This window comes from Labeo rohita, chromosome 3 (assembly GCF_022985175.1).
Source record: "Labeo rohita strain BAU-BD-2019 chromosome 3, IGBB_LRoh.1.0, whole genome shotgun sequence".
NCBI lineage: Eukaryota > Metazoa > Chordata > Actinopteri > Cypriniformes > Cyprinidae > Labeo > Labeo rohita.
This window is the reverse complement of record NC_066871.1, coordinates 6,141,885-6,169,603: the sequence shown is the minus strand read 5'-3', so window position 1 is coordinate 6,169,603 and position 27,719 is coordinate 6,141,885. Positions and strand designations below refer to the sequence as shown.

The 27,719-nt window shown below is 37.2% G+C and overlaps 1 protein-coding gene across 6 annotated transcripts in view; it reads right to left on the bottom strand.

Moving 5' to 3' along the window:
- baiap2a (BAR/IMD domain containing adaptor protein 2a) overlaps positions 1-27,719 on the bottom strand; it is a 108,136-nt gene that overhangs the window by 68,615 nt on the left and 11,802 nt on the right. For all 6 annotated transcript variants that reach the window (XM_051106323.1, XM_051106329.1, XM_051106326.1 and 3 more), the window contains exons 2-3: positions 14,444-14,519; positions 7,735-7,821 (exon numbers count right to left, since the gene is read on the bottom strand). In XM_051106323.1, the coding sequence (XP_050962280.1) occupies positions 7,735-7,821; positions 14,444-14,519 (163 nt within the window). The remainder of the gene's footprint in view (positions 1-7,734; positions 7,822-14,443; positions 14,520-27,719) is intronic.

The following is a 27,719-nucleotide window of genomic DNA, read 5'->3' as shown; positions in this document are numbered from 1 at the left end:
TCAGCAGGTTGCAGGATGTGTGGCGCGTTATACACGAGTGTTGCCAACAGGGACGGTGTAGAGTGCCCTCTGGTGGACAAAATATACAACGCCAACACTCATGACATGGTTGAAGGGTGTTTCGTCCGTTTTTATTTTATTTTTGAAATATTCATTTATCGGCCATTATAAATGCCGATACCGATAGTTTGGAAAATGCCTAATATCGGCCGATAATATCAGCCTGCCGATAAATCGGTCGGGCTCTACTGTAAACCATCACTTCTGACCAAAATACAAGTCTATAATCAATCATAACATTTCCTCCAAGAAAAAAGTCCATCCTCTCACATCAAAATCCACTGACACATTTGTTTAATACCGTTTTAGACTGTTCTTGAGTGTACACGATGATTGATCTGTGCATATTTCTCTCCTGATTCAGACAGCAATTACAAACATGCAGCTTTTCACTTCACAAGACATTAACTGATGGACTAGAGTCGTGTGGATTACTTGTGTATAACTGTAATGTTTTTCTCAGCAGTTTGGACTCTCATTCTGACGGCACCCATTCACTGCAGAAGATCCATTAGTGAGCAAATGATGTGATGCTAAATTTCTCTAATCTGTTCCCATGAAGAAACAAACTCATCTACATCTTGAACGACCTAAGGGTGAGTAGATTTTCATGTTTTGGTGAACTATTCCTTTTTCTCAACACCAGAAAATTCCTTTAAACATGACTAAATACCAAAACAGTGGTGAGAAAACGTGACGTAACCTTGGTAAGCATGCGCCGTGTTGTGATGCGTCGTCTACGTGTAGCCCAACCAATGTCTGCTTGTGTAAGAGTGTGAGTATAACACAGTGATGTAATGAAGGCAGTAAAACACAGAGAAAGAGATGTGGTGGGAGGATATGAGTGGGAGGTGGTGACAGGGGCATCATTATCCTAAACAAACCAGTGAGCGTGGGAGTGTATGCGAGAGGGGGAGGAATAGAGTGTGTGTGTATGTGTGTGTACGCACTCCCTCACGCCTCACTTTCAGATGAGAACGAGCGCTCTCCACTGCAAGCGCTTTGTGCATCCAAGGACACCATCTACCAAGGCACGATATTTGCCCAGGCTCAACTATGAGTGCGTGACTATGTTTATGCAAGAGTGTGTGTGTGTATGTGAGAGAATGTGTGGCGTTTAATGTGAGAAATATCAGAAAAACAGCAAGGAATGAAGTGAGAGAGAGAAAAGCAGGAGCGCGTGTAGGCGGAAACCATTTACAGTCTGTCTCAAAGCGAACCCCCATGGCTCTCTCACCGAGAAAGACAGACACACAGGACTGCAAATTGCCCAAAAGAATTTAGTGTTCCACCTCACGGCACGGGACATCTCCTATCCAAAACACAGATGAAGCCGTTTGTCACCAAGTGACACGTCTTCCATTTCAGCTCAGCATTCGGCAGAGTAAAGGAACCCCGTCATTATCCCCGGGGGGCGGCGGTCGCAGCGGTGCTGTAGTGTATCTGCGCTCGTAATGGCCAGTTTATCATTTCATAAAGTGTGACATGACGCTCTGCCTGATTGAGCTCAACTCTGCGGTGTGTGTGTTTGAGTTAGGCCCTGTTCTCATGAGCAGGTGGAGTCCTGTGTTGACACGGGAGAGGATATAACCTTGAGCGATCCCTCTGGGAGAGACTCGACAGGAAAACTCAAATGAGGTTTGGGTGTGGGCCACGAGGCAAAAAAGAATAGCTCCCACTCTAATTTCTGATTGGACGAACTGCGTTTGAAGCTGTCGACAGTGCCGATAAACGCGCACCTGTGACATTTGACCAGCAGAGGAACTAAATGTCACAGATTGACCTCTTGGCTCAACATAACGAATAGAAACATCAATGGTTTGCTTTAGGGATGGCAAAAGTAGTAGTGCTTTGGTACAAATGAGTTCCCGCAGTATCAGTAGTAAAACGTATCATCTCAATTGGGCATCTGTAAGTTTTGCAGTGTACATGTGCAGAATAAAACACTTGCTACTGCGTCATGTGTCATCAATGTGTCATTAATATTAAATCAAACATATATTATGAAAATGACTCACTGCTTGTGGCTGCATAACTTTAGTTAATAACTACTATTAACAATCATGTACACAAAGTGAAGCCTAAAGAATAACAAAAGAAAACTAATTTACAGCTCAGTTTGATTAAAGATCTGTCTCTCAGTCAAACTTTTGTATAATCACGTAGTGAAAACTATGCCAATTATGTGTATCACATTTAATTACTTTCTGTATTTTGTTCTGTTTCTCAGTGGTTTACTTTAATACTTGATACTGTCATTTACTGTACATGAATAATTACTTGTCAGCTTAAGAAATGTTAAATTAAGGCTACATTAAGCATAAAAACTGTAATTAAATGTTCATATTTGAATTAACGTTTTAGCAATTAATATAACTGAATTCTTAAAAATTAATATAATATTATATTAGAATATTCATTTTCGCTGTGGTAAAATAAATTGGTTTAGGTTTTTCTATTAGTATTTATTATTTTGAATTACCCTTTATTTTTATATTTTTCAGTTTATTTTAATTTTAGTATAAGTTTAAGTAATTTATTCATGTGCTTGAAACATTTCTATTCAGCTTTTATATGTTTTTCTTTTTTTTTTTTTAACTGTAATTTTAGTACTTCAACTTAGTTTATTTCAGTTATTTGCCAAATCAACATTTCAAATTTTTCTTTAAGTAAAAGTTGTTTAAGTTTGTCATGCAATAATTATTTTCCAACATAGGCTCATAACCGGAAATAACTGAGCTGTAAGATTTCAAAACGGAAGTGCGTCACAAGGCTCAGTGCAAGCAGTCCATTACAGTGCTGCAGAAATGTATATAGAGGCAGGTATTTTCACAAGCCTGGGTTATTATTTTCAGTTAACTATTATTAATAGGTTTAGTTTTAGTTTAGCCAGCCAGAGGCTCTAGAGCAAGACATCACATCCTGTTGCCCATATTTGTATCACGGTCCAAAGTAATTTTCGTGCTGGAAGCCTAGTGTGTGTCTGTAGCTTAACATTGCTCCTGGATATAACCTTCCTGCAGAGTTCAGCTGCTACTTTAATCACACACCTGAAACAGCTAATCAAGGTTTTTGGGTTCACTAGAAAATTATAGTCAGGTGTGTTAGCAGCCTGAGAGCAGCTACCGTAGATCTCCAGGACTGAACACTCCTGCTCTAATGCATAATGCAGGCGCTTTTGTTCTTGAGTAATGAATGCATGCATGCACACACACACACACACACACACAGAAGCACACACTCATCACTTAATCAAAGCGGAATGACTCATTGTGACACTGCTGACGAACAGTGGCACAGGTTCCCACAAACCACACCTGCCCATTATCTACATGTAACTGCATTTGAAAATGACAGTGCAAAACAGCCATCAGTCAAATACAATTTTTTTTGTTTTGTAACACACGCACACATCCTAACTTATCTTACATTTAAACAATGGATGTTTTGATTTAAGTTAAAAATATACTGTAGTTCACCTAAAAACATTTTTTTTTTTCATAATTTCCTCACAAGTTATTCCAAACTAGTATAAATTCCTGTCAGCTGCTGAACACAAAAGAAGATATTTTGAAGAATCCTGGTCACCAAACAGTTGACGGTAGCCATCAAACAAAAAATATCTTCTTTTGTGTTCAGCAGAAGAAAAAAACTCATACAGGTTTGGAACAACATTTTGTAAACAATAACACAATTTTCAATTTTTGGGTGAACTATCCCATTAACACAGCTCTTTCGAATTTACCACAGCTGCTACAGTTTTAGCCAAAGCTTCTACAATAAAACTGTGCGAACTCTGATTGTGGCCACTGTCTTTAAGTAAAATAAATAAGTAAATAAAACCTCAAATATCTTATACTGTTTGAAAGAAATTGCATGAGAAATGTATTAATTTACAGGAACAGTAGTAATTATTGTGGTATCTTGGCAGTAACTATGGTTTCCATGGAAACTTTTTAGCAAGGGTTGGTATTAGTCACCACCAGAGACATCAAATATGAAATTCAAACTAAACGACAAAGTATAAAGGAAAAAATATTCTTTTAACACACATCTAGTGTATATAATATGGTATCTTGCTGAAAATCTATGGTTACCATTGTGCATTTTTGTATGGGAGTGTCTTTAACACATCACAGATGATTTGTTGTGTGTATATGAAGTGTAACTCGAGAGGGCTGCATTGTGTTGTATGTCCAGGGGGTCTGTGACTGAGGCTCTCTCTGTGATTCACTCTCAGTCAGAGCGAGAGAGTGGGATTCAAGTGCTAATACCTTTAGCGAGTTTGAATGAGAGGTGAACCGCACTGTTGATTGCGTTATGCATGAGGGGGGAGTTTACTCCACCTCAGTTCAGGAAACTCCCTGTGGAAATGAAATAACGTAGATGCGCCTTTCATGTCCTGAGCAACAGCTCTAGCGTATGTGACACTCCTGACCCAATGCGATGGATATGAGCCAATTAAATTCCCTGCATACACTGCTTTCCCATTTCAAACAGCATTTTTATCACAAAAAGGGCAGTTTATGCAGACATTTTGCAATCCGGCATAATTAAAGGCATAGTTCACCCAGACATGAAAATTCTGTTTAATTTAATCATCCTGATGTTGCTTTAAACAAGACTTTTGATCATCTTCTAAACACAAATGAAGATATTTTTAATGAAACCTGAGAGATTTCTGTCCTTCCAAACAGCGTGGTTCGTATAGATTTCTTTTTATATTCTTTATGAAGGTTTATAAGTTTTGGTGTAGTGGAATTTCAATGGAGCGACAAAAGTCTCAGTTTTCATTAAAAAGTCTTAATTTCTGTTTCAAAGATGAATGTCTTATAGTCTTAAAGGTTTAGAATGACACGAAGAAATCATGACAGACGTTATAAATGAGTAACTTACATTTCAGACAATACTGTCCATTCATTTTTGGCACAGCCAATGAAAACAGTTCCAAACAAAGTCAAAACAGATTCATTTGTTTAACACAGTAGTGGTGTTTTGTTTTTAAAAAATTAAAAAAAATTGTGTGTTTGAACAAATAAGTTGATTGCATGATTCAGTGACTTACTCATAAAGGCAACCACCTGTTTAGTATCTGAATGAATACGTATCTTTGAATCAGTTGAGTGAATGATTCATTGTCTCTTTCATAAAGACTGGTGGCATACTTCTTTAGTATACAGTGACATAAAGCATTGTGGAAAGAGTATAAATTCATAGTATTCAAGAAATAGTAGGCAAAAAGTACCAGAAAAATATATTAGATTACTATCTATGACTCATTCATAAAGACACTTGCTGCATCTGAATATGCCTACTTTCCTAATATATATATATATATATATATATATATATATAATATATATAAATATATAAATATATAAATATAAATATAAATATATATATATTAGGAAAGTAGGCATATTTCAGATGCAGCAAGTGTCTTTATATATATATATATAATCCAACAGTATTGTAAATGATCAGCATGCCCAAATTAGGACTGTCAAACGATTAATCGCAATTAATCGCACACAAAATAAAAGTTTGAATTTGCCTAATATATGTGTGTGTACTGTGTGTAATTATGTAAATACAAACCATTCATGTATAAATTTAAGAAATATTTACAAGTATATGTATTATAATATTAATTATATAAATAAAATGATTTTCTACATATTTCTTTTAAATTTGTGTGTATTTAAATATACATCATAATTACACTCAGTACACACACATATATTAGGCAAACTCGAACTTTTATTTTGTACGCGATTAATCGCGATTAATAGTTTAACAGCCCTAGCCCAAATACATTCAAAAACAATAGGTGAAACCTACTACTGGGGTGTGCATTTGATGGATACTTTACCAACCCATGAGGCCATGGGAGAGTTGTCATTAAAACAGGTAATCAACGCAACTGACGCATGTTGACATGGTGGATGTAAACATTCATAATATTTAGAACATACTTACAATGTTTGCCAAGTTTGTTCCTCATCAAATACAGTGCCTACTTAGATATTAAGCAATTTTGGATGCAGCAACGGACTTGTTTTAGTTCCTAAATGGATCATTGATTTGAACAGATTGGTTAACTAATAATAATTATTGTCATATAAATATAATTAAATATAATTATAGTCATTGAATAATAATTCAATGACTCACTCATAAAGACAGTCACCTGTTTAGTTTCTGAATGAATCCGTATGTTTGAATGAATCTGTTGAGTGAGTTATTCACTGCCTCATTCATAAAGACTGTGGCTGCGAAGTTCTTTACTATTTAGTGACATAAAGCAGAGCAGAAAGAGTATTATGTACAAATTTATAGTACTCAGAAAACATTAGGCAAAAAGTACCAGGATAACATACTAGATTTGGCGATATTCTGATGTGCACTTCTGATGAACAATTTACTGTACCAGTTGGTTAAGTGAATAATTCAATCACTTGCTGCATTTGAATATGCCTACTTCTCTAATATATAGCACGTAACAGTATTACAAACAAGTAGTATGTCCAAATACATTTGAAATACAGTAGTACTCAGAAAACTATCCAGATGACCTACTACTTCCGTTGGGTTCTTTGGGATGTGCATTCGATAGACATTTTACATCCCTTGAGGCCATGGGAGAGTCGTCGTTCATGGCAGTTAATCAACACAATTGACAATTGACCTACATGCTAATATGGCGGATGTAATGATTCATAAACATTCACACTATATAGAACATACTTACAATGGTTGCCAAGTTCGTTCCTCATCAAATATAGTGCCTACTTAGTAAGCAATTTCGGATGCAGCAACTGACTTGGTGGATCAATGATTTGAACGAATTGGTTGACTGAATGATTCAATGACTCACTCATAATATTAGTTACTCGTTACCACCTACTGGTGTAACCTTCAAAAAAAGTCACAATCACTGCAAAACATTACATCCCACTACTAATTCCCAGTCTGTATTAGTAGTGAAAAACCGCAAATATCGCAAACAAAAAAGTCAACTAGGGTCTAAATTCACTCAGGGCTCCTGATGGTGAGGTAGAAGAAGATTCAGTCCATGCCCAAAAGGACTTGAAAGTTCAACAGACGATGGAGATCACATCACGAATACGAAGTAGATTTCGCTGCCGAACCTCTAGCCAAACCCCATAAGCAACAAGCATCTTGAGGGTCACGCATACACCCACTCTAACATCCTTGGCAGAACAAAGAACCGACCAACAATTCTGACAGCCTCCCTGTAGCAGAAAGTGAAAAGCTATTTCAAGAAGTTATAGCCCTCGAACTAGATCTGCTTTTTAAACTGATCATAAATGATGCATTGGTGAGTTTCCCTGCAGCACGGCAGATGAATTCCCATCCACTGCTGTCAGCCCCTTTGACTTCATTTTCCACGCAAACTGGAGAAATTGAGCAAGTAAAACAAGGAATAATTCAAGCTAGTACAGAAACTACATCTGAAATGCCTCAGATTTAAAACAGGTATAATATAAAATGCTTTTCAGCTACAAATTCTGACAGTCGGGCCTAATGAAAGCAACATCGGCACTTTGCGGAGCATGTGGTTCCATTAGTGCGTGTTTCCTGGTGTCATGTCGGATCAAGCCACACAGTTTGCCTGTTCCCTTGAAGCAAAAACAGAACAGCGAGACTCACCCAAGTCTTTAGATCCTTGGCTTTCACTGGCCAGCTCTCCCATTCTCACCAGAGCATCGAAATAGCCCTTCGCTGCAAACGTCACACCTGCAAAAGAAAAATATGTCACAAATATTCTCATCTCTCATTACAGCAGTATATTCGATGATCAAAGGGCCCATGACGAAGATGGGACGGCTCTCAGCTGCGCAAGTTGGTGTCAGTCCAGCTGGGTAACGAGCGACAAAAAAAGCTATAGGACTGGATGAGTCTGTCGCACAACAGGAAACACAATCAGTTGTACAGGAAACACATTTAGAAAGAGTAAAGATAGCCCTCCTGTGACTATGGAAATTTGGCCAGACCAGCCCAGCTGTCGTCCTCACACATACACACACACGGTTTCCCAATCGCATGCCTCATTAAGGTTTTAAAATGTCAACTTCGGCGAAAAAGAATAAACAGAATATCATTATCTCCAAAAATCTCACTGGATTCCCACGTGTTTGGAAGAGCGAGAGAATGTGCGTGTTTGGTTGTGTGTGTGTGTGTGTGTGTGTGTGTGTGTGTGTGTGTGTGTGTGTGTGTGATTTTCCATCTAAGAAGTGGTCTGGTTTGGTGTTGGGCCAGCATAGCTAAGCGATTCACTAGTAAAATCTGACTATTACAATGACCTTTTTTGAGACTTCATGATATACAGTTTTGCTTATTGCGGCTCAAGCAAGTATCAGTCTCATTAAGACACCAGAGACATCTCTGTGAAACTGATGTAACACACAGAAGATATTACCTGCATATATGCAGTGCTCTGCAAATGTTTTGATACGCTTTAGGCAAGTCTGTATTAGTAGTGAAACATAAATCCTTATCTTTTTGTGATGAATCTGCATTTAAAGAAGCAACACATGAAAACATCTGATTTAATGAGCATACAGTTGAAGTCAAAAGTTTACATACACCTTGCAGAATCTGAAAATGTTAATTATTTTACCAAAATAAGAGTGATCATGCAAAATGCATGTTATTTTTTGCGTAGTACTGACCTGATTAAGATATTTCACATAAAAGATGTTTACATATAGTCCACAAGAGAAAATAATAGTTGAATTTATAAAAATGACCCTGTTCAAAAGTTTACATACACTTGATTGTTAATACTGTGTTGTTACCTGAATGATCCACAGCTGAAGGAAAAATCCTTATTTGAACCATTTCCAACAATGACTGTATGATTTTGAGATCCATCTTTTCACACTGAGGACAACTGAGGGACTCATATGCATAGGATTTTTTTGAAGAACAAAACAAACAAACAAACAAACAAACAAACAAACAAACAAACAAAAAAGACAGCTGTGGACCATTCAAGTAACAACACTATTACTAAGAGTGTTGCACTAAGTATTAAGAATCAAGCATATGTAAACCTTTGAACAAAGTAATTTTTATAAATTCAACTATTATTTTTTCTTGTTGACTATATATAAGTTTTATGACTATATGACTATATCTTTTATATGAAATATCTTATTCAGGTCAGTTCCAAAAAAAAAAAAAAAAAAAAAAAAAAAAATTGACTTCAACTGTAGAAAAACAAATATCTCTAAACTGTGTTCTGATTGGTCCGTTGTTCTGTTTAACAATTATAAATAACCTTTTTAATAGATTTTAATAATTTCAAAATATATTAATATATTTATTCCTGTGACGCATTACTCCAGTCTTCAGTGTCACATGATCCTTCATAAATCATTTTAATATGCTGACGTACCGTTCAAGAATTCTTTTTTTATTATTATAAGTTATTATAAGCTGAGCTTTTAATAAATTTAATGCGTCTTTGCTGAATGTAGGTGTCAATTTCTTTTAAAAGTTGGAACATCAAACTAAAATGGAATAAAATGCAATAGCTGTACAGCACGCCAAAAAAGGAAATAGGGCATCTGCTTACTGAAGTTAGTAAAATGAAACAGGTGTTCGCAATGTAGACAGTCGTGTTAATCATAATGAAGCAATTCAGTTGTAGCCATGTATCCGATGTAGAAAGAGTATCAGAATTGTTCCCTATTCCATATGTAGTGCATCCATTAAGGGAATCAGATTAGGAACTGAGTGAGTTTGTGAAATTTGTAACAGCCGAACAGCATATGTTGGTGTTTTTCATATGACTAGCAGCTCTCATTATTGACATAAAGATGAACCACTAATTTATAAGAAATAGCAGACCGGTATTCATTTTCTCCATGTCTGTTTTCTATGCTCGCACTCTGAGGGACGTGACGAGGCATTATTTCATCTGTGGACCACATGTATCTCCTGCTTCACAGACATTGGAATCAGCTGCTCGGACTTGCTTCATGACCGTCACTTTTGGCCTATGAACACAATACCATGGTGTTACAAAGCCACTGCTACAAACTATGACTGCACAGCAAGATCTGGCAGCCAAGACACCGGTCTTCCCCAAAAACTTACAAGAGCAGCACAGGTACTGTTATGCAACAGTGCTTCCTGTAAACGTTTCCTACACTGCACAGCAGAAATAATGCCTCTTCACCTCCCTCAGAGTGCAAACATAGAAAACAGGCATGGAGAAAACGGATACCAGTCAGCTATTCTTTATGGAACTCATTCAGAAATCAATTGGGACCTTCATCTGAATCTACTGAGAGCCTGTGGAAAACCACCCTGCGCTTTTGGCACGGGCAAAAAAGGCCACAAAAATTGGTTGAGCAAACAATTCATCAAGCTGACCAGCTGTGGCTCTGATTAAGTAAGGCAAAGCAGACTGTTGCAGTAGGTGAGACACTCTGTGGATAGTGTTCAGGGCTTATTTACAAGGAAATTATGCAAAAATGTGCCCGGCAGATGGGACCATCAACTCTGGGAACTCACACAGAGACAAAGAAAAAAGGCCTACTGTATTTTTCTGTAAGTTTCTTTGCTTCTTTTTTCTTCCTATATTCTTCTAGGTTGGATAGGCTAGTAGAGAAACTCATATTTTTGCTGATATACTGATTTGACAGGAATCAAGAAGAGGTCAACACTGCAAAAAATCCAACTTTATGAACTATTTTAAAGGTTGATAAAATGTAGAAAGAGTTAACATGACATAAAGGTCGACTTTAATTTATGTAATTTAGAATTTAAATTAAAATATTCAAATTTAAATTAAAATAAAATAAATGCTAATGAATCCTTATTAAGAAGAAATAGATGTTTCAGCTATATCTAGTGTTTATTATTATTTTTTGTAGTAAAATAGTGTTTCAAGTCGCCATTGGGGTGATCAGTGTTTAATGAGTTTTTAATGTCATAAATTTTGTTAATGAGTTTATAAAACTTTTTTAGTTTGCTCAGCAAACTGATTCACAAGTTAGAATAAGGAAGTTCTACATCACTATTATTTCATGTTGCTTTGCTTCATTTAACTTGAATACACAAGTAACGTTATTTTTGAGTTTGTAGATCTTATGTTTAATAAAAAGTACAGACCAATTTTAATTGTGAATTTGATTCAGTATCTTGAACAGCTACATTCATCTGTCAATGTGGAACAGCATTTACTAAAATATTGAATCAACAGAGCCACAGCAAATTGTTTAAGGATGTTTGCAAACCAAACAGAATGTGATGAGAGAGTATCACTGAAAGTGAAAACATAATACAAAGAAAACAAAGAGACAACTTGCACAATCCAATTATTTTGTTGTCCTCAGTAGTTAGTACAACAAACAAAGCATGACCAGTGTAGTCTAACTCTCAAACGAACAATTTCTGAACGGATTCCATTAAGCTGACAGAAAATAACTGATGGTTATCCAATTTCTCCCTGTCTTCTTTCAACACTCTCTTTCACATTCTTAAAATTAGCTTTTTTTTTGCACTTGTTGGTGACCCAGTGGCTCAGTGGGCAGCAGTGGGTAGCACTGTGTTTTCTCCGAGTATCCTTCTGACCCTACACCAGCAGTTTGGAGCAGAATGTATGTATAGATAGCTTGCATGCTTCCTCAAAACTCGTTTATGGATTGTTAAGTGGAATTGGAATCCTCAACACTCTCATCTATATATGTACGTCTCCGGCTTTGAAATTCTCTCTTTTACTGAGAAAGAACCATGTCATAACACACTCCTCCTACCGCGCTCATTCATCTTTCTGAGCCTGAGGCTCTAAAACAAATCAGCAAGAACAATACCAGTCAGAAATAATAAATGGGGGTAGAAAGCTTTGCTGACTTTGTGTCTGAGTGATTTAATTTCCTAAAACACGGGGTAGGGTGGTAAAGACATGGCCTGAGAGCAAAAGAGGATTACAATTTATTCTGGTGGGCTTACTGGCCTAGGACCTCCCACCAGACCCCAGTTTCCCCTCAGTACGGGGTAGTCAATTATGGAATAAATCTCTGTGTCTTCCTTGTATGTCCTTTCAGACATGCCTCTATGGTAAAAACACACATTTTTCTCTCCCCCACTGCTGCATAATTTGTACTACTACTTTGCCCAACTTGATACCTGTGGACAGCAGTCTGGCAGCATATGGACCCCTGTGTGCAGACAGCCCCTTTCTGAGGATAAGAGTCTTTCATCCACCTCAGCCAATCTGCCTTTAATGCTCAAGAGTTTCAAGGGCAGTCCGGCTCACAGATTTTACATAAATCCCCAAGTAGGTTGGGTGCTGGGATTTATGGGTAGCCCCTGTTTCCTTTGTGACTCTCTAAAGGAATATTGTGGATTCAATAAAGGGTAAGCTCACGTGACGCATTTGTACATTATAAAAAATGTTTTTAACATAAAAAGGAAGACTGTAAAAATGCTACAGTAAAAACCTGTTAATTAGTTAACTATGTATACAGTAAAATAAATAAATAAATAAGCTTTGTATGGTTTGTTAGTATAGGACAATATCTGGCCAAATACAACTATTTGAAAATCTGGAATCTGAAGGTGCCAAAAAAAAAAAAAAAAAAAAAAAAAGTTCTTAGCAATGCATATTACCAATCAAAAATTAAGTTTTGATATATTTCTGGTAGGAAATTTACAAACTATCTTCATGGAACATGATCTTGACTTAATATCCTAATGATTTTGGCATAAAAGTAAAAAAAAAAAAAAAAAATACAATGTATTTTTTGCTATTGCTACAAAATATACCCGTGCTAATGGTTTTATGGTCCAGGGTCACATATGATTAAATGTTATACTGTACACGATTCACATATATTTTCAATAAAAGTTTTTACTGTAAATTTAACAGGATTTTTACAGTGTATAGCAAAATATTTATCATCACAAAAAATAACTTTGACTTGTCCCTTGTTTTCATTTAAAAAAGCAGTGAGGTACTTAAAACTGAAGTGAATAGGGCCTATTTTTGAAGGATTTAAAAGAAATGTAAAGCTGATAATTTTATACAATTATTTACATTAACTAGGTCAAACAAATAAATTAAAAAAAAAAAAAAAAAAAAAAAAAAAAAAAAATCAATAAATATGTGCATTATTTGAACCATACAATTGTTTAAATCGTTTTTAGTGTCATTTAGTGTCTATGGGATTGCATTTTCAAGGCAACAATGTTGTAAAATTATTATTATTATTTTATTTAATAGTTATTTTTTATATTATTTATGTCTTGTGCCAATACTATTGGAACCGTAAGTATTTTAACCAGGGTTATTATCCACCTTTTTCTTCACGTGAGAACGGGCACGGCCATTTGTACATTTTACGGGTCTGGCTTCTGGTCTCATCTGCGTCCAGCTATTTTTAGCTGTACAAAACAGCTCTATTTGCTGCTTGATATTGCAGATTGGTGTGTCTTAACATATTATTTTAATGTATTATCTTAATTATGAGCACACTGGTTTGTAGTGCAAACAGTTTTACCGTTTACTGCACGTCACGTTGTTACTCTTCTCATTATTTCCCAATAGCGGCTAATGAACCATAAGTCTCACTCATAGGCTTAAGAAGATGGATAGCTAACTAAAACAGAAACTAATAAAAAAACACATAAAATTGCTAAATTAAATCAAATAAAGTATAAAATTAAAACTGACACAAAATATCAGCATTAATAAACTATAGCAGTATTTCAATGATACTAAAATAACACTGATTTTAACGTTTATAGATTGTCCCCATTCGCTTGCATTGAAAGCATCTCACTTCCACCGAGATTTCCACCTTTTTAAAGAAAAAGATAGAGAAGCCAAAATATTTTTTTTTTCAAAATCGATGCTGTCGGCTGAGCTAGAACTAACCCTGGGATATTCTTTAAGATGTACTCCTGCACATCACCCTAAAGGTTTTACGGTCACTGTCGGCCCGAGGCTGCCGGAGCAAGATTACATTTGCCAATGTGAACGCAGACATCAATGGGCAATTGTCTGGCTTTCATCAGTCACCTACCGCACAAAGCCTTCAAAGTCGTCTGATTGTTCCTCTGTCTAATGGCTAAATATCAAATCATCAGTGAGGCTGGGCACATTATCTCCTCTGTGAATGCCCTCATCAGCTGAGTGCTTGTGTTAGGCCCATCGGAGCTCAGGAGGTGTCTCGGGCTGTGTGAGAGTTGATAAGGCTGTGTGGCCATCTGAATGACAGGATGACAAATATTGTCATCATCTTCAAATGAAGTGGCATTAAAGGCGGATGGGAAGGCGTGGAGGGTTTGGACAGCTGCCTGAGCACAGACGAAATGTCTGGAGATGTGATGTGAGGGTACTTACTGGAGAGAGCCTTCTCGTAGTTCTTTCCCATGGCGATGAAATTCCGCAAACAGGGATTGAACTGTTCCATGATGGTCTGCAAGAGAGGGAAAGATTTGTTTATAAGGCAGAATTGCAGCATGTTTTTTGTGCATGGGTTGATGGCAACCCTTAAACTAAGGATGCACCAACTTTAAAAGGCTTACAAATACAAATAAACCGATAACATAATGCTACTGCTAAAATACCATACGAAAAAAAAGTTAAATAAAACACAAAAAAAAATTAAAGAGATTATTTTTAAATGCTACAAGTTAATTTAGGCATCATAACATTAATGAGAAATTAAATTTATATACTGTATACAGTAGTTGTCAAAAGTTTGGAAACATTATATATTTTGAATTTCTTTATAGAAGTATCTTATGCTCAGAAATACAGTAAAAACACTAATATTGCAAAATATTATTACAATTTAAATAAATGTTTTCTAATGTAAAATATTCTTAGTCCCATCCTTAGCTTTTACTGTCAACTAAAAATATCAGTGCTAAATAAATAAATAAATAGGGTAATTCCATGCAAATGTCAAACTTACCGTGAAAAAGTTTTTACCAAAGGTTTTTACTATACTGATAACACAGATGTCAACATTTGGTGGTTCAAATACCCATGTGAGTTCTCTCTTAAAGTTTTTAAAGCATTTTTTTAAATTATTTTTAGTGCATGATTTTCCATAGTCTGGAAAGTGCTATTTTTAGGATTGTCACATTCATAACAGTCCATATTTCTCATAAATAGACACATCAAAATTAAAATGAAGTAACAATTATATGTTCTGTGAAGAGCCACCGCTTCTCTATTTGTTGGGTATTATTGTGCCTGGTTTGTGCATTTTAATTACAGTATGTAGTCTTTCGAAAACGGGGGCCTTTTTTGTCACAGCAATAATGCATGATTATTTCCCTTTTTTAACATAGAAAACTCGTGCACAGACTGATATTTTTCTGATGTTTAGACCCTTTCAACAATGGTTTATTAAAATATAAACAGTTGGTTCGGTATATTGGTCACACATACATTCTCTAAGCATTTATATGTAACATCAATAACGCAAAATGTCACATCCATAACGCTGGATTTGCCCAAAAGATAAATAAATAAATAAATAAATAAATAAATAAATAAATTCGGCAGATACCACCTGGGGCTGGTTAAAGGCAAATTATAGCATTTACCGCCTGAAAAGACTAGATTATGCATGAATTTCCATGATGGCTGGTTAGTGCCTTTTAGTTAAGCTAGTTTAACAAAGGACCTCCTAGCACAAAACATCTACAGTAAAACAAAACAAACAAGGCAGCAATGGGCTGTGCATCCGTACAGCCAAACATACTAAAGATGCTTCCATTTTCCCTCATGCAAAAACTGTCCACAGCATCATCCCTCGTTCACACCACCCATCATTCCATGTTGTGTTAAACAGAGTGTGATTATTCTTGTGGGAGGGAAGCAGACACTCATTCTGGGGGTGAGCAAAGAGCTTTGACATTTTATTCAGGGCTTTGAGGCTGTGTTTAAGAAGATGTGAGGAAGTAAAAGAGATAGAAAGTGAGCATATGTTGGAAGCTAATGAACATATTTTGCTCTGAAGTGCTAGTTTTGGGCTCGTTAAACTGCCAGGAAGTGTATACAGTGCGTTGTAAAGGAAGGGCTTGGATGTCTGGTGTTTCCGAGAGGGCACATATGCAGGGAGGGCAAATTGTCTCCGTTCCTAGTGCAACCAAAATAAACACTTTACCGCCTCGCCATGCTGTAATCCTTCAGTGATGCTCACTCGAGCGGGCATCTGTCATAGCACCCTGAGCACCATCCACTTCCCCTTCAGGGCTTCCTCCAATTAGAGCAGCCATAGTCTGCCAGGGCCTTAGGGTTAACAAAGGCCTGCAGCTGACAGCACAACACCACCGAACCCTGCTTTCTTCCTCCGAAATTCACCATGAATATCTACATCCCATACAGCAGCCTTTAACACCTCACAGGATTCTTATGACCACCCATACATAAATAACTCAAAAAACTGTCCAAATCAAGCCAGTTTTTCACAGGAAACATCACTGTTGGCTAATCTCCAACCTTCGATCTCAATCCATTTCCTGGCACATATTACCACGTCACAGAATTACTTGATACCATAGACCATTTTATCATGTAGTGTCCAGGACATTAAAATCCAGCACCAATTATCTTTTAGACATCCCTGATAGCATATGTACAACATGGAGACGTCTATTTACATCTGCAAGACATTTTTTGTGTTTGCTCATCTGTAATACAGATGTTTTCTTTCAGATGTCTAATAGACATCTAAGAGATGTCTTTAAGATGTTTATAATTTAGAATGTGTGTAAAACTGACATCTTATAGACGTCTGTCAGATGTTTGTACACAGCAGATGCTTTCCAGATTAAGTGATCTTTAACAGACATCTTGCAGACATATGTGTGTTATCTGGGATACATTTAAAATTGGCTGTGGCAGCTTTACTTGTGTATTCCTCGCATTTTTCTTCAACCGAAACAGATCAACCCAGATGGCACATGTACATCTGCAAGATGTCCGTTAAAGACCGCTTGATCTGGAAATCATCTGCTGTGTATAAACATCTGACAAACATTTGTAAGATGTCAGTTTTACATACATTCTAAATCATAAACATCTTAAAGACATCTTATAGACATCTATTTGACATCTGACAGGAAATGTCCAATAGACGTATTGCAGATGAGCAAACAATCTAAAAAATACATCTTGCAAATGTAATTGCAGACGTCCAATAGACATCTCTGAGATGTACGTGCGCTATCAGGGAACAGATACCTCCATCTTCATCCAAACTCCACCTGGGTTGTGGGTAATGTAAGACTGGTTGCATCTGAAAATGCATACTTTCTGAATAGGTACTTTTTTTTTTTTTACAAAGTGCTTAAAAAGTACATTCTATAAAGTATGAATGTTTGTAGCATGAACTAATCCAGATGTAGACTACTACATTTAGGTTGTGGCTAGAAGGGATACAGCTATGGTCGGAATTAATGCAAAATCCCGCCATGAAATGACAATCAATTCAATTTGCTACCTATCAAATTGTTTTATTAACATCTACAGCTACCCCAACTCTAAACCTGCCTCTTACAATACTGCAAATACAGTAATTCTTGTTGTTCAGCATGACAAAAATGATGGAATATTGATGTGTGCATACCTAGTAGGCCTTTGTGGCCGTAGCTGTATCCCTTCTAGCCCTAACCTCATGTGGTCATTGTCATGTGATGTTAACTGCATTACTTCACTGCATTACTTCACTGCCATTCACAACTCCTTTCTTGTGGCCTCATGTTAGAGTGAAGTGTTTATCAAATGTGCACTGTAGGTGTACTGTGTGTACAATATAGTAGTGAAGTATGTAATTTCGGATGTAGCCAAAGTCCCTTTCAAGGAAAGTCAGTCTATTATTTGCAATGCCTCCGGGCACCTATTTCGTGCATGCAAGACTCCTATCTGTTTAAATGGGGAAATACCAAAATCTTACCATACCAAATACCAAAAATTCCTTGCCAAACACACATTAAAAAAAAAACACATTTCTGTTTCTTAAATGATTCTTATGCTCAAATAGTGTTAAAACAACGTATATTTGGGGCTGGTGCAGCCATATGGTGTGCGGTCCCTTATCATAATACAAATAAAACCAAAAATGGTTACTATACCTGCAGTTAAACCATGGAAACACATTAACCATGGTTTTACTACACTAACCATAGTTTAACTATGGAATCTGCAATAAAACTGCGGTTATACAAATGGTAATTAAATCTGGCAAAAAAAAGCATGGTCACTACGCTTTTACTATAATAAAACCATGTTTAATTTTCGTAAGGGGTCCAAACTGCTAGTCTCAGTTTTCTATGGGAACTGGATCGTCTAACAGTAGTTGCAGTGAGGTGATGACTTTACTAAATGCCAACTGGCTCTTTTATTCAGAAGGCGGGACTTAATCTTCCATATTGCGTGTACTCCCAATTGACCCGTCGCAAAAACCCGTCCTCCTTAGTTACTGTTGCTATGTCTGACAAACAATGCCGCTCTCGCACTACACATCATGTTCTCATGCAGTGAAAAATACATCACGGAGCAAGGAGGAAACCGACAGACAAGACAGTGCAGGTTACTTCTGGTATGAAACAAGGTCTCAACATTAAAATGTTGTACTTTTTGAAGAAATTCAAACAATAAATGTCATTTGCGTGTCAGATGTATTGCTTATTAGATCAGTCCGTTACGAAAATTAACCATGGTTTTACTACAAATAAAACCAAAAAAAACATGGTTACTATAGTTAAACCATGGTAACCACAAATTAACCATGGTCTTGCTGAACTAACCATAGTTTAACCATGGTATTTATAGTAAAACTATGGTTATACAAATGGTTTTCAATGCACCAAAAAAAACATGGTTACTACACTTTTACTATAATAAAACCATGGTTAATTTTCGTAAGGAATGAACCAATAAACCGATCGTCTTTTCTACTTAAGGCATGGAAAAAAACATGAATGAACATCAGAACGTATTTTATTTAAACCGCAGAAAGATGTCAATACCAACAATTTTTCAAGTTTAAGTCCACTGAAGTTAATCTACTCTCCTGTCTGATTTGTTTGTCTGACAGAATGGTGAATTCGGCATTATGATCGGTCAGTCCGCCTGTCAATCAAGCCGTTTGCAAAGGGTCAATTCCAATATGTGATCAATTCTCGGCTTGTGGTACTTTCCGATCCCGTCCTACTCTCTCGCTCCCAATTCACTGCTGTCCAATCTAACTACTGTCCTATGTGAATAAACTTACTTCAGGTTTACAAATTTGCAACTTAATGTATCCATAAAGGTAGATGACATATCAAGTGTTTAAGCATTTAAGCAATTTAAAACAGACCTCCCGAACAGCTGGTGCAACCCAGGATCAGGCATTTTGGTAGATGCTGTTCAATCAGTGAAGATACATAGTGGAACCAAATACAGGCTGGAACATGTCAACATACGGAAAAATACCAGGTCAAAACGCTCTCAGTTGCCTGGACTGGAAGGCATATTTGGACAGACTTTATCTAGCAGATTTGGGTCAGGTATAAATAGCCATCAAACTACTCAAGGACTAGTTTGACAAATGTTTCACTCAATATTTCATCAATCCTTCAAAAATATCAAGGTTTTCCACTATAAATGAAGCTTGAGAGTAAAACAAGTGTTGTTCATTAGGGAATCTTTGGCAGAGCGACAAGAAGACCTGTTCCCCAGGCTTCATTGGCTTGACGTCACAGGTCACCTTCCCGCTCCTGCCACACTCTCTGGGCAGCTCTAAAAGTGGGTCTGCACCTGACGGAGAGTAAAATGGAGAGTAGGCAGTAGTGCCTCAGCAAAATCAGTCACCCCAGGAGCTCCATTAGATGGAAAGAGAGAGAAGGACACACAACAAGTGTGAGTGAAAGAAAAAAAAAAACATTTTTATTAATCAAAATATTAGCAAGGGCTTTTTGTTTGTGCTTTTCCAGTGTCTTAATGCCAGTTTGCAGGCTTTGGCACAACAGCAAGACAGCAAGGTATTAAATGTTCTTGACAGAAATGATATGTGGAGAGCACACATTGACACTGAGAAATACAGTTCTCTTCTCTAAAGGATGAAAGTCCTCTCTCCATTTCAAGGGATTTTTATTAAAAAAAAAAAAAAAAAAATCTTTCTTTACCTGCCCTCTGACTCTTTCCCTCTCCTTCCCTATTTCCCTGGGGACTCCTTTATAATGACTCCCTGTCAGAATATCTCATTAAAAAGACCCCTCCATCAACATCCTCATAACATGTGAGGGCAAGAAAAAGAGGAAGAGAGAGATAAGGTACAATGAAGAGAGGCAGAGATGTGAAGAGCCTGGTGCTACATGTGGGTGGTTTACATAACGGTTAGGCGAGACCAGGTCTGGACTCATATGGCACTCTAGCAATCAAGAGCAAAACTGGGTGATGCTGACGTGGGAATGGGAGAACAGTAATGAAGTGGGCTGTGTTCCAAAACCTAGCATGCTACCTACCTAGTAGGCATTTTAGGGTGTGATATACATGTTCCTGACGCAAAATCGGCCCCAAAACATAAGAAAAATATCTCCTACGGGTTCAAAGATACATCATTTTGGCCAAAACTGGAAACATTGCATGCATCCTTCACAAGGAAATCCCAGAATGCAATACAGATTGAAAAAGACTTCATGCAAACAACTGAGCTTGCACATGTAAACAGGGGAGTGAGGTTTACCCACACAGGTCTTACTAGCTGGCTCCCTAAACCTCACTCCCATCCGGGTCACGGCACCAATTTAACCTCTCCGGTTCTACTCCCCACACTCACTGTGAGCATGATTTGACCATTTCTGAGCTGGATTTTCGATCGTTTCTGGCATAGGAGGCGGGCGTGCAAACAAGGACATTTAAGACCACAGCCTCTAGCATCAGTCACTAGCACACCTCTTGAGATCAGGTGAGTGAGATTTAGCTGCACAGCTCTTACTAGCTGGCCCCGTAAACCTTACTCCCATCTGGGTCACGGCACCAATTTAACCCCTCCAGTTTTACTCCCCTCACTCGGTCTGAGTGGGATTTTGACCGTTTCCGGCATAGGAGGCGGGCAAGCTAACAAGGACGCTTAAGACCACAGCCTCTAGTGTCAGTCGCTAGCACTCCTCTTGAGATCAGGCAAGTAAGGTTTACCCACACAGCTCTTACTAGCTGGCACCTATTTAACAATACCGTTTCTACTCCCCTCACTCGCTTCGAGCATGATTTGACGATTTCAGAGTGGGACTGTGATCGTTTTCACATACTAGGCGGGCACACTAACAAGGGCGCTTTGGGTACAGTCGTGGCCTAATGGTTAGAGTCAGACTTGTAACCCAAAGGTTGTGGGTTCAAGTCTCAGGTCCTGCAGGGATTGTAGGTGAGGGGAGTAAATGTTCAGCACTCTCTTCCATCCTTAATACCAGGACTGAGGTGAGACCCTTGAGCAAGGCACTGAACCTGCCCGGGCACCGCAGCATTGGCTGCCCACTACTCCGGGTGTTTGTGTTTACAGTGTGTGTGTGTGTGTTTGTTCACTTCTCACTGCTGTGTGTGTGCACTTGGATGGGTGAAATGCAGAGCACAAATTTTAAGTGTGGGTCACCATACTTGGCCACACATCACATCCTTTCCTTCCTTTCTTAGTCCACGGCCTCTAGTGTCAGTCGCTAGCACACCTCACTCCTATTTGAATCACGACACCAAACCCTCCAGTTCTACTCCCCTCACTCGCTCAAAGAATGATTTGACCATTTCCCGCATAGGAGGCAGGTGTGCTAACAAGTATGCTTCAGATCACAGCCTCTAGTGTCAGTCGTTAGCACAGCTCTTGAGATCAGAGGATCACCTGCCTCCTGAACCTCACTCCCATCTGGGTCATGGCACCAATGTAACCCCTCTGGTTCTACTCCCCTCACTCGCTCCAAGTGGGACTCGAATTGGTGTGGGAGGTGGGTACGCTAACAAGGATGCTAAACATCGCAGTCATGTACTGCACAGGTAAACTGATGTGAATCGGATTGCAAAATTTAGGGTTCATATAAACAGAACCTAAAATCAAACTGCATATATTTGGACTGATGAAAATTAGGGCATGTAAATATACTTGTTTGAGTGTAGTGAAAAACAAAACAAAAAGTCTTAAAATTATCTTAAAGTTTGTAACAACTGAAAAGTATTACAAAACAGTTTTAATTTAAATGGGTCTATTTTACCTAAAATGTGTGTGCTATGTATTTATATGTGTAATGGAGTACATTAGTTTAGCAACATTAACGCCAAACACTAATCAAATCAGTAGTGTGATTCCGCTGTGCTTTTGGGAGAACTATTTGTGTCAATTTAACGAGTTCCACAATAAGGTGCCATTTCAGGTAAAATGCTGGCTATGAAGACATCTGTCTATGTAAGCAATAGACGCCAAGACAGCTCACAGGAACAGAGCTGCAGTCAGCACTCTAGTGCCTACAAAAATGAGACAGTGTAACTCACAAACACCATTCAGCAGCAGTGAAAAAACAGGCGATTTTCTGCTAATGACAGTGTCACCTAAGTTAGGTGTAATTAGCTTGGTGTAATGCTAGCACCTTGAACTCATGAATCACAAGTGAGGTCAGAGGGAGTGGAGGCGGGGCTTAGGTGGTTTCTTTTCTAAATTCTGTCAGTGTTGCTAATTTTATCATCCCAGTCCTCGTGTGCTACATCTGCCAGCCTAATTGCAAGAGCTAATTGGAATATGAGGCCAGCATACACTTTGTCTGAGAGCTTGGTTATTCCTGACTCTCTGTAAGGGGGACATGTGCAACACCTTCACTTTAGTGACAAGGCAAGAAAACGACAGCAAAAACAGTGAGTGAATGCTGGATAAATATGGTTAAAACTGCAAATGTAAACAATTAAAGTTGGTACTAAGGTTTACATTGCATACAAGGTGTTGGTTAAGTTCAACCAAGTAAACAAAGATATTTAATTTCCCAACATTGCTGGCAGTGCAACCACTTCTTTGCACATTTAATCAATAGCCAAGAGACCCTGATTACAGTATTTAGCTGCAACACAACCTCAATTAAAAAAGTGCCTCTACCTACATTTGTTAAACTTTGAAAACGTTCTTACTGATACAATTAACTGCAGTTTCTAGTTATAATGAACACTACAGTGGCTGTAAAACAAAGAAAATGTTTGTTCCTTACTACACAAATTATTTTGTGCAGTTTGTTGCACAATACTATGTTATGACCTCAAAACACTTTTACCATAACCAGCTCCATTTCTGTCTTAGTAAACTTGCTTGGTAGCTCACCTGGTACAGTGTGTCATGGCACTTGATTAAAGAGATCAAGTTGTAGATTTCTACAACAAAAGCATTTTTACTAGGTTGAGTTTAGGTTGAGTCAAAATATCTACAGCAGTTGGCTGTTGGAGCTGCCTTTGAACCTTGGAATTCTGAGGTGATCACATGCAATTAAAGAAGCCATAAGGAAATTGGCATTGCATTTTTGGAAATTATATTTTGGAAATTATATTTTGGTAGGTGCAAAATCAAAGCATAGCGATGAGATCTTTTGATGATCAAAGAATAGCGAATATGTTTTGATGAATTTTTCAAGAAATTCATGAGTAACCACTTTTTGACTCATAAGATAAAATCCATTGATGAGACATCAATTACTGTGAATCCTTGGCCCATCATTTTGTTGGAATATTGTTGCAATATTTCCAAAGAACCTTCCTGTCGTCATCAATAAGTGGAAAAAAAAATGCATCAAGTGACATCATACACTACTTTCAGATTCAAACCTACAACCTTTTGATTACCGACCAAGACATCCATTGTTTATGCCACCCAGCATTTATGGTGCTGTGGGGAACTTTAATACCTGACATTAGCACTGACAGGCCAGAAATAAAAGAAATAAAGTGTTAACAATAAAAGGCTAAGGGAAAATGTTGCCTAAACACACTCCGAGAAGCGTTTAAAAGGAGACAAGGCCGGGAGGAGTGACAAGACATTATTGCAGATGTATATTACTTTCTTCTTGGGCCCCGGATCATGCGGTCTAGGTGTATTTTGTGGTTATGACCAACATACATTATCCCTTACATAAATCTAATTTGTTTGAAGCAAAACCAGCTGTTTTTATTGAAAACAGACTGAAGATGAGTTTGGGTTCTCTAAGGGGCTGATAACACACAGGAAATGTTCCCGTCTTCCATCTGTGAACTTAATAAAAATGTGCTTTATATTAAAGACAATTTTTCTAACATCATAAATTGTTATACAACTCTTTAAACACCAGCAATGTGTTTCTGTGTTTTTTTTTTTGAGACTTAATAAATGATTGACACTACAAATGTTCAGAACCCAACAACAGCTGGCCTTGCGCTTGACAACATGCTGGCAGTGCTAATCTAATGCGGCAGAGGTCTGTGCATGGGCCCTCGGCAGACGGAGCACATGTTGTGTGCAATTAGAGAGAAATGTGTGGAGTATAGCGACTGTATCAGTCCAATGACTGGCGTACTGTTCCTCCCCCTCTCCATCAGACCCCTGTATTAATCACATCAAGGGGCCAAAAAGAGCAGGGTCATCTCTTTTCCTCTCCCTCTGTGTTTCTGGGCAATCTGCATGCAGGCTTATTTTCAATATGTAGTGCAAATCTCATCTCAGTTTCCATCCCTAATTCAGGCTCAACGACAATGAATCCTCCTAAACACAAGCCTGCCAATGTGGTTCTCAACTGGATTTACTTCACAACCAACTTTACAAAACAAGATTTCATATTGGAAATCAAGCAAACATTCATATTACAATAAACTGCACAGTCCCAACTATTTCTAAAATTATTAATAACCCAACAAGTGCAGTTTTCTATTGTAGGCTGACAATACAAAACCGCAAACTACACTCATTGAACATTTCTGCAAAATGTTAAGCTGCTTCTTGCATGTTTCGTGACACTCCCAAGTTAAAATGTCCAGTGAGTTTGTTTTTATGACACAACCATACTATTTTAACTTGCTTTTACAAGATCTCAAGCTCTTTCATCATACTTGAGTGCTTCGCATTGCAAGTGTAATGCTGTACCAGGTGAGCTACTGAGCAAGTTTACCGCATCAGAAAAGCCATACATAAGGAACCTATGTTATTCAGTTGATACAGATAGTTTAATATGGCGTTATTTTAACGACAAATGTCGAGAGCGCATTATTGTAGCGCGAATCTCTCCGCTTGCACGCGGATTTCTCTCGCCCAGAGAGAGTGTGCACACTTAAAATGTGTTTCTCCTCTCTCTCAAAGTGTGCATGTGCGCTCAAACTGTGTCCTGTGCACTTGCAAATCTCTCCGTGCTCATGCACTAGATATTAATTACCTGGATTAAACATTGTTAAACTGGATTAAATAGTTATCATTATGCACTTCAAAAAAAACATCTCAAAACAGATTTTTTTAGGGCCTTTCCTTGATTTTTTTTGTTGTATTTTTGTTTTAACATAGACTGGTTATTGTACTTTGTTTTACTACTTTATCTCTTTTATGTATGTACAATCAAAGATGGATCTTTAATTTATTTCCAGTTTAATAATATTTAGCAATGTTAATCAAATGTACATTAGAAATTGGGTGCTTGGATGATGTTTACATATAAATAACCTCTGTCCAACTGGTTGGTCAAACCCCTCTGAGCGATTTATCTAAAAACAAAATATTATAGCCTTTGGCTTTAAAGACTTCATATAAAAGATCACCGTCATGTCATATGTCAGATATATGAAAATAATTGCAATAAATTCTCAGTTGGTATGTTGGCAAATAATAAGTAACAATTCCTATCAAATCAACATCAAATGCAAAAATAGATGTAAATGATCAAGGATATCATCATAATAAAGGCTCTGATAGAATCTTTTTTTTTTTTTTAATCCAATGTTTTCAGTTCTGATTTTAGTTTTTTTTTTTTTTTTCTTCATGAAAACCCACAACACTCTTCTCTAAAATGGTGAATTTACAGTTATTTGACAGTTACAGGTCATTGCATTGTCTGCAAATGCATTAAACCTATAGAATATAATGTATTAATGTTATGACAAATATGAGAAATTCATTAGTGTTATATTTGGTCTCCACATCTTAAGTATTTAGGGAATAGAGAATCTGATGTACATTTCAACCCAAGTACACATATGACCACATGAACTTTAAGAATCATACTTTTTTTTTGATTGTATATCAGTGAAGTTTTTCAGGTTGGACACTGGCATACAGATCGTCTCAAATCTAACATATATGGACTATAAGTCATTAAACACTAAGACTAATGATTTTTTTAAATGCACAAACAACAGCAGAAGTAAGACTTAGAGGACACTGGGCCAAACACTTGTGTTTGTGACAAAATACTGCATCAGAACAGACCTGTGACCGATTTTTTGGGTCGTGACCCACCAGTTGAGATAACTCTGATAACACAAGCACATTTATCTGCAAGTTGCCCTTTAAAAAGGTCCAGTGGAGATATTTGACAGAGCTAAAAATGTACATCAGCCTACTTAATGAGTGAAGACGACACCAAACGAGTGCATGCAATGCATTAATCACTTATCACTAGTTAATGAAAAACCACAGAAAATCCATGCAAGCTCATCTCGCTGTTTTGTGCTCAAACTAGGCTTAAACTTTCATAATGAAACGTGCTATCACTCTAAACTCTTTAGTGGCTGAAGGATCCTTAAAGATCCTCCTATTATGTGTAGGAATTCCCAGAATGCACTTCATGAGAAGCACCAGTGGTCTGACCATACCGAGCTGCTGGAGTCAAGCCAAGGCCAGTGTTCAGAGCCACATGAGACGACAAGAAACCTTCATGCTGCATTATATTCAATGTATAACAAACACTTGACTGTCTGAGCAATTGGAATAGACATAAAAACAAGATTTTTTAACCACAGATTAAACATCTGACTGCATCAACCCACGGTGACCTTCCTCTTACCACGGGTAAGAGCTGTTAGGCACGATGGAAAGCATGTGATGAAACCGCTATAAAAGACAACCTTGAGTGGCTTAACGATTTAAACAGTTGCCACAGCAAGATGACAGAAGATGGCATCAAATGGATATCTTTTACCTTTTATAACTTCTATTTATTTTTTATTTATTTATTTTTTTGTTACATGGGAGTGGCTATATATTAAAACTGCCACTTTTTTTAAATACTACATCTCAAGTTATGTATTCAGTTTGAGCTTGTTTTGTGTTTTATTAATAAATGCTATTAAGTAAAAAAATATATGTTTTGAATTTACTTTCATTTTTATAATTACAGTTTTCTTTTACATTTTAGTGATTAAAAAAAAATCTATTGAGTTTTAATATAACTGTATTTCAGTTTTAGTTCAAGTAATTTCTACATTTAACTTATTTTATACTCATTTTTTCATTCAAGTTTTTAAGTTAATTTTTTATATTTACATTTTATGTAGAAAATAAAGTCCTTAAAACTTACAAATTACATAAGAAAACTTAAACAAATAGTAAAAATGGCATTTGTTGTTTCTACTTTAATAAATTAAGAAAGTGTGTAAAATGTGTTTTAAGGTTGTTTATTTCCTAAAGGTTCACAGTTCACAA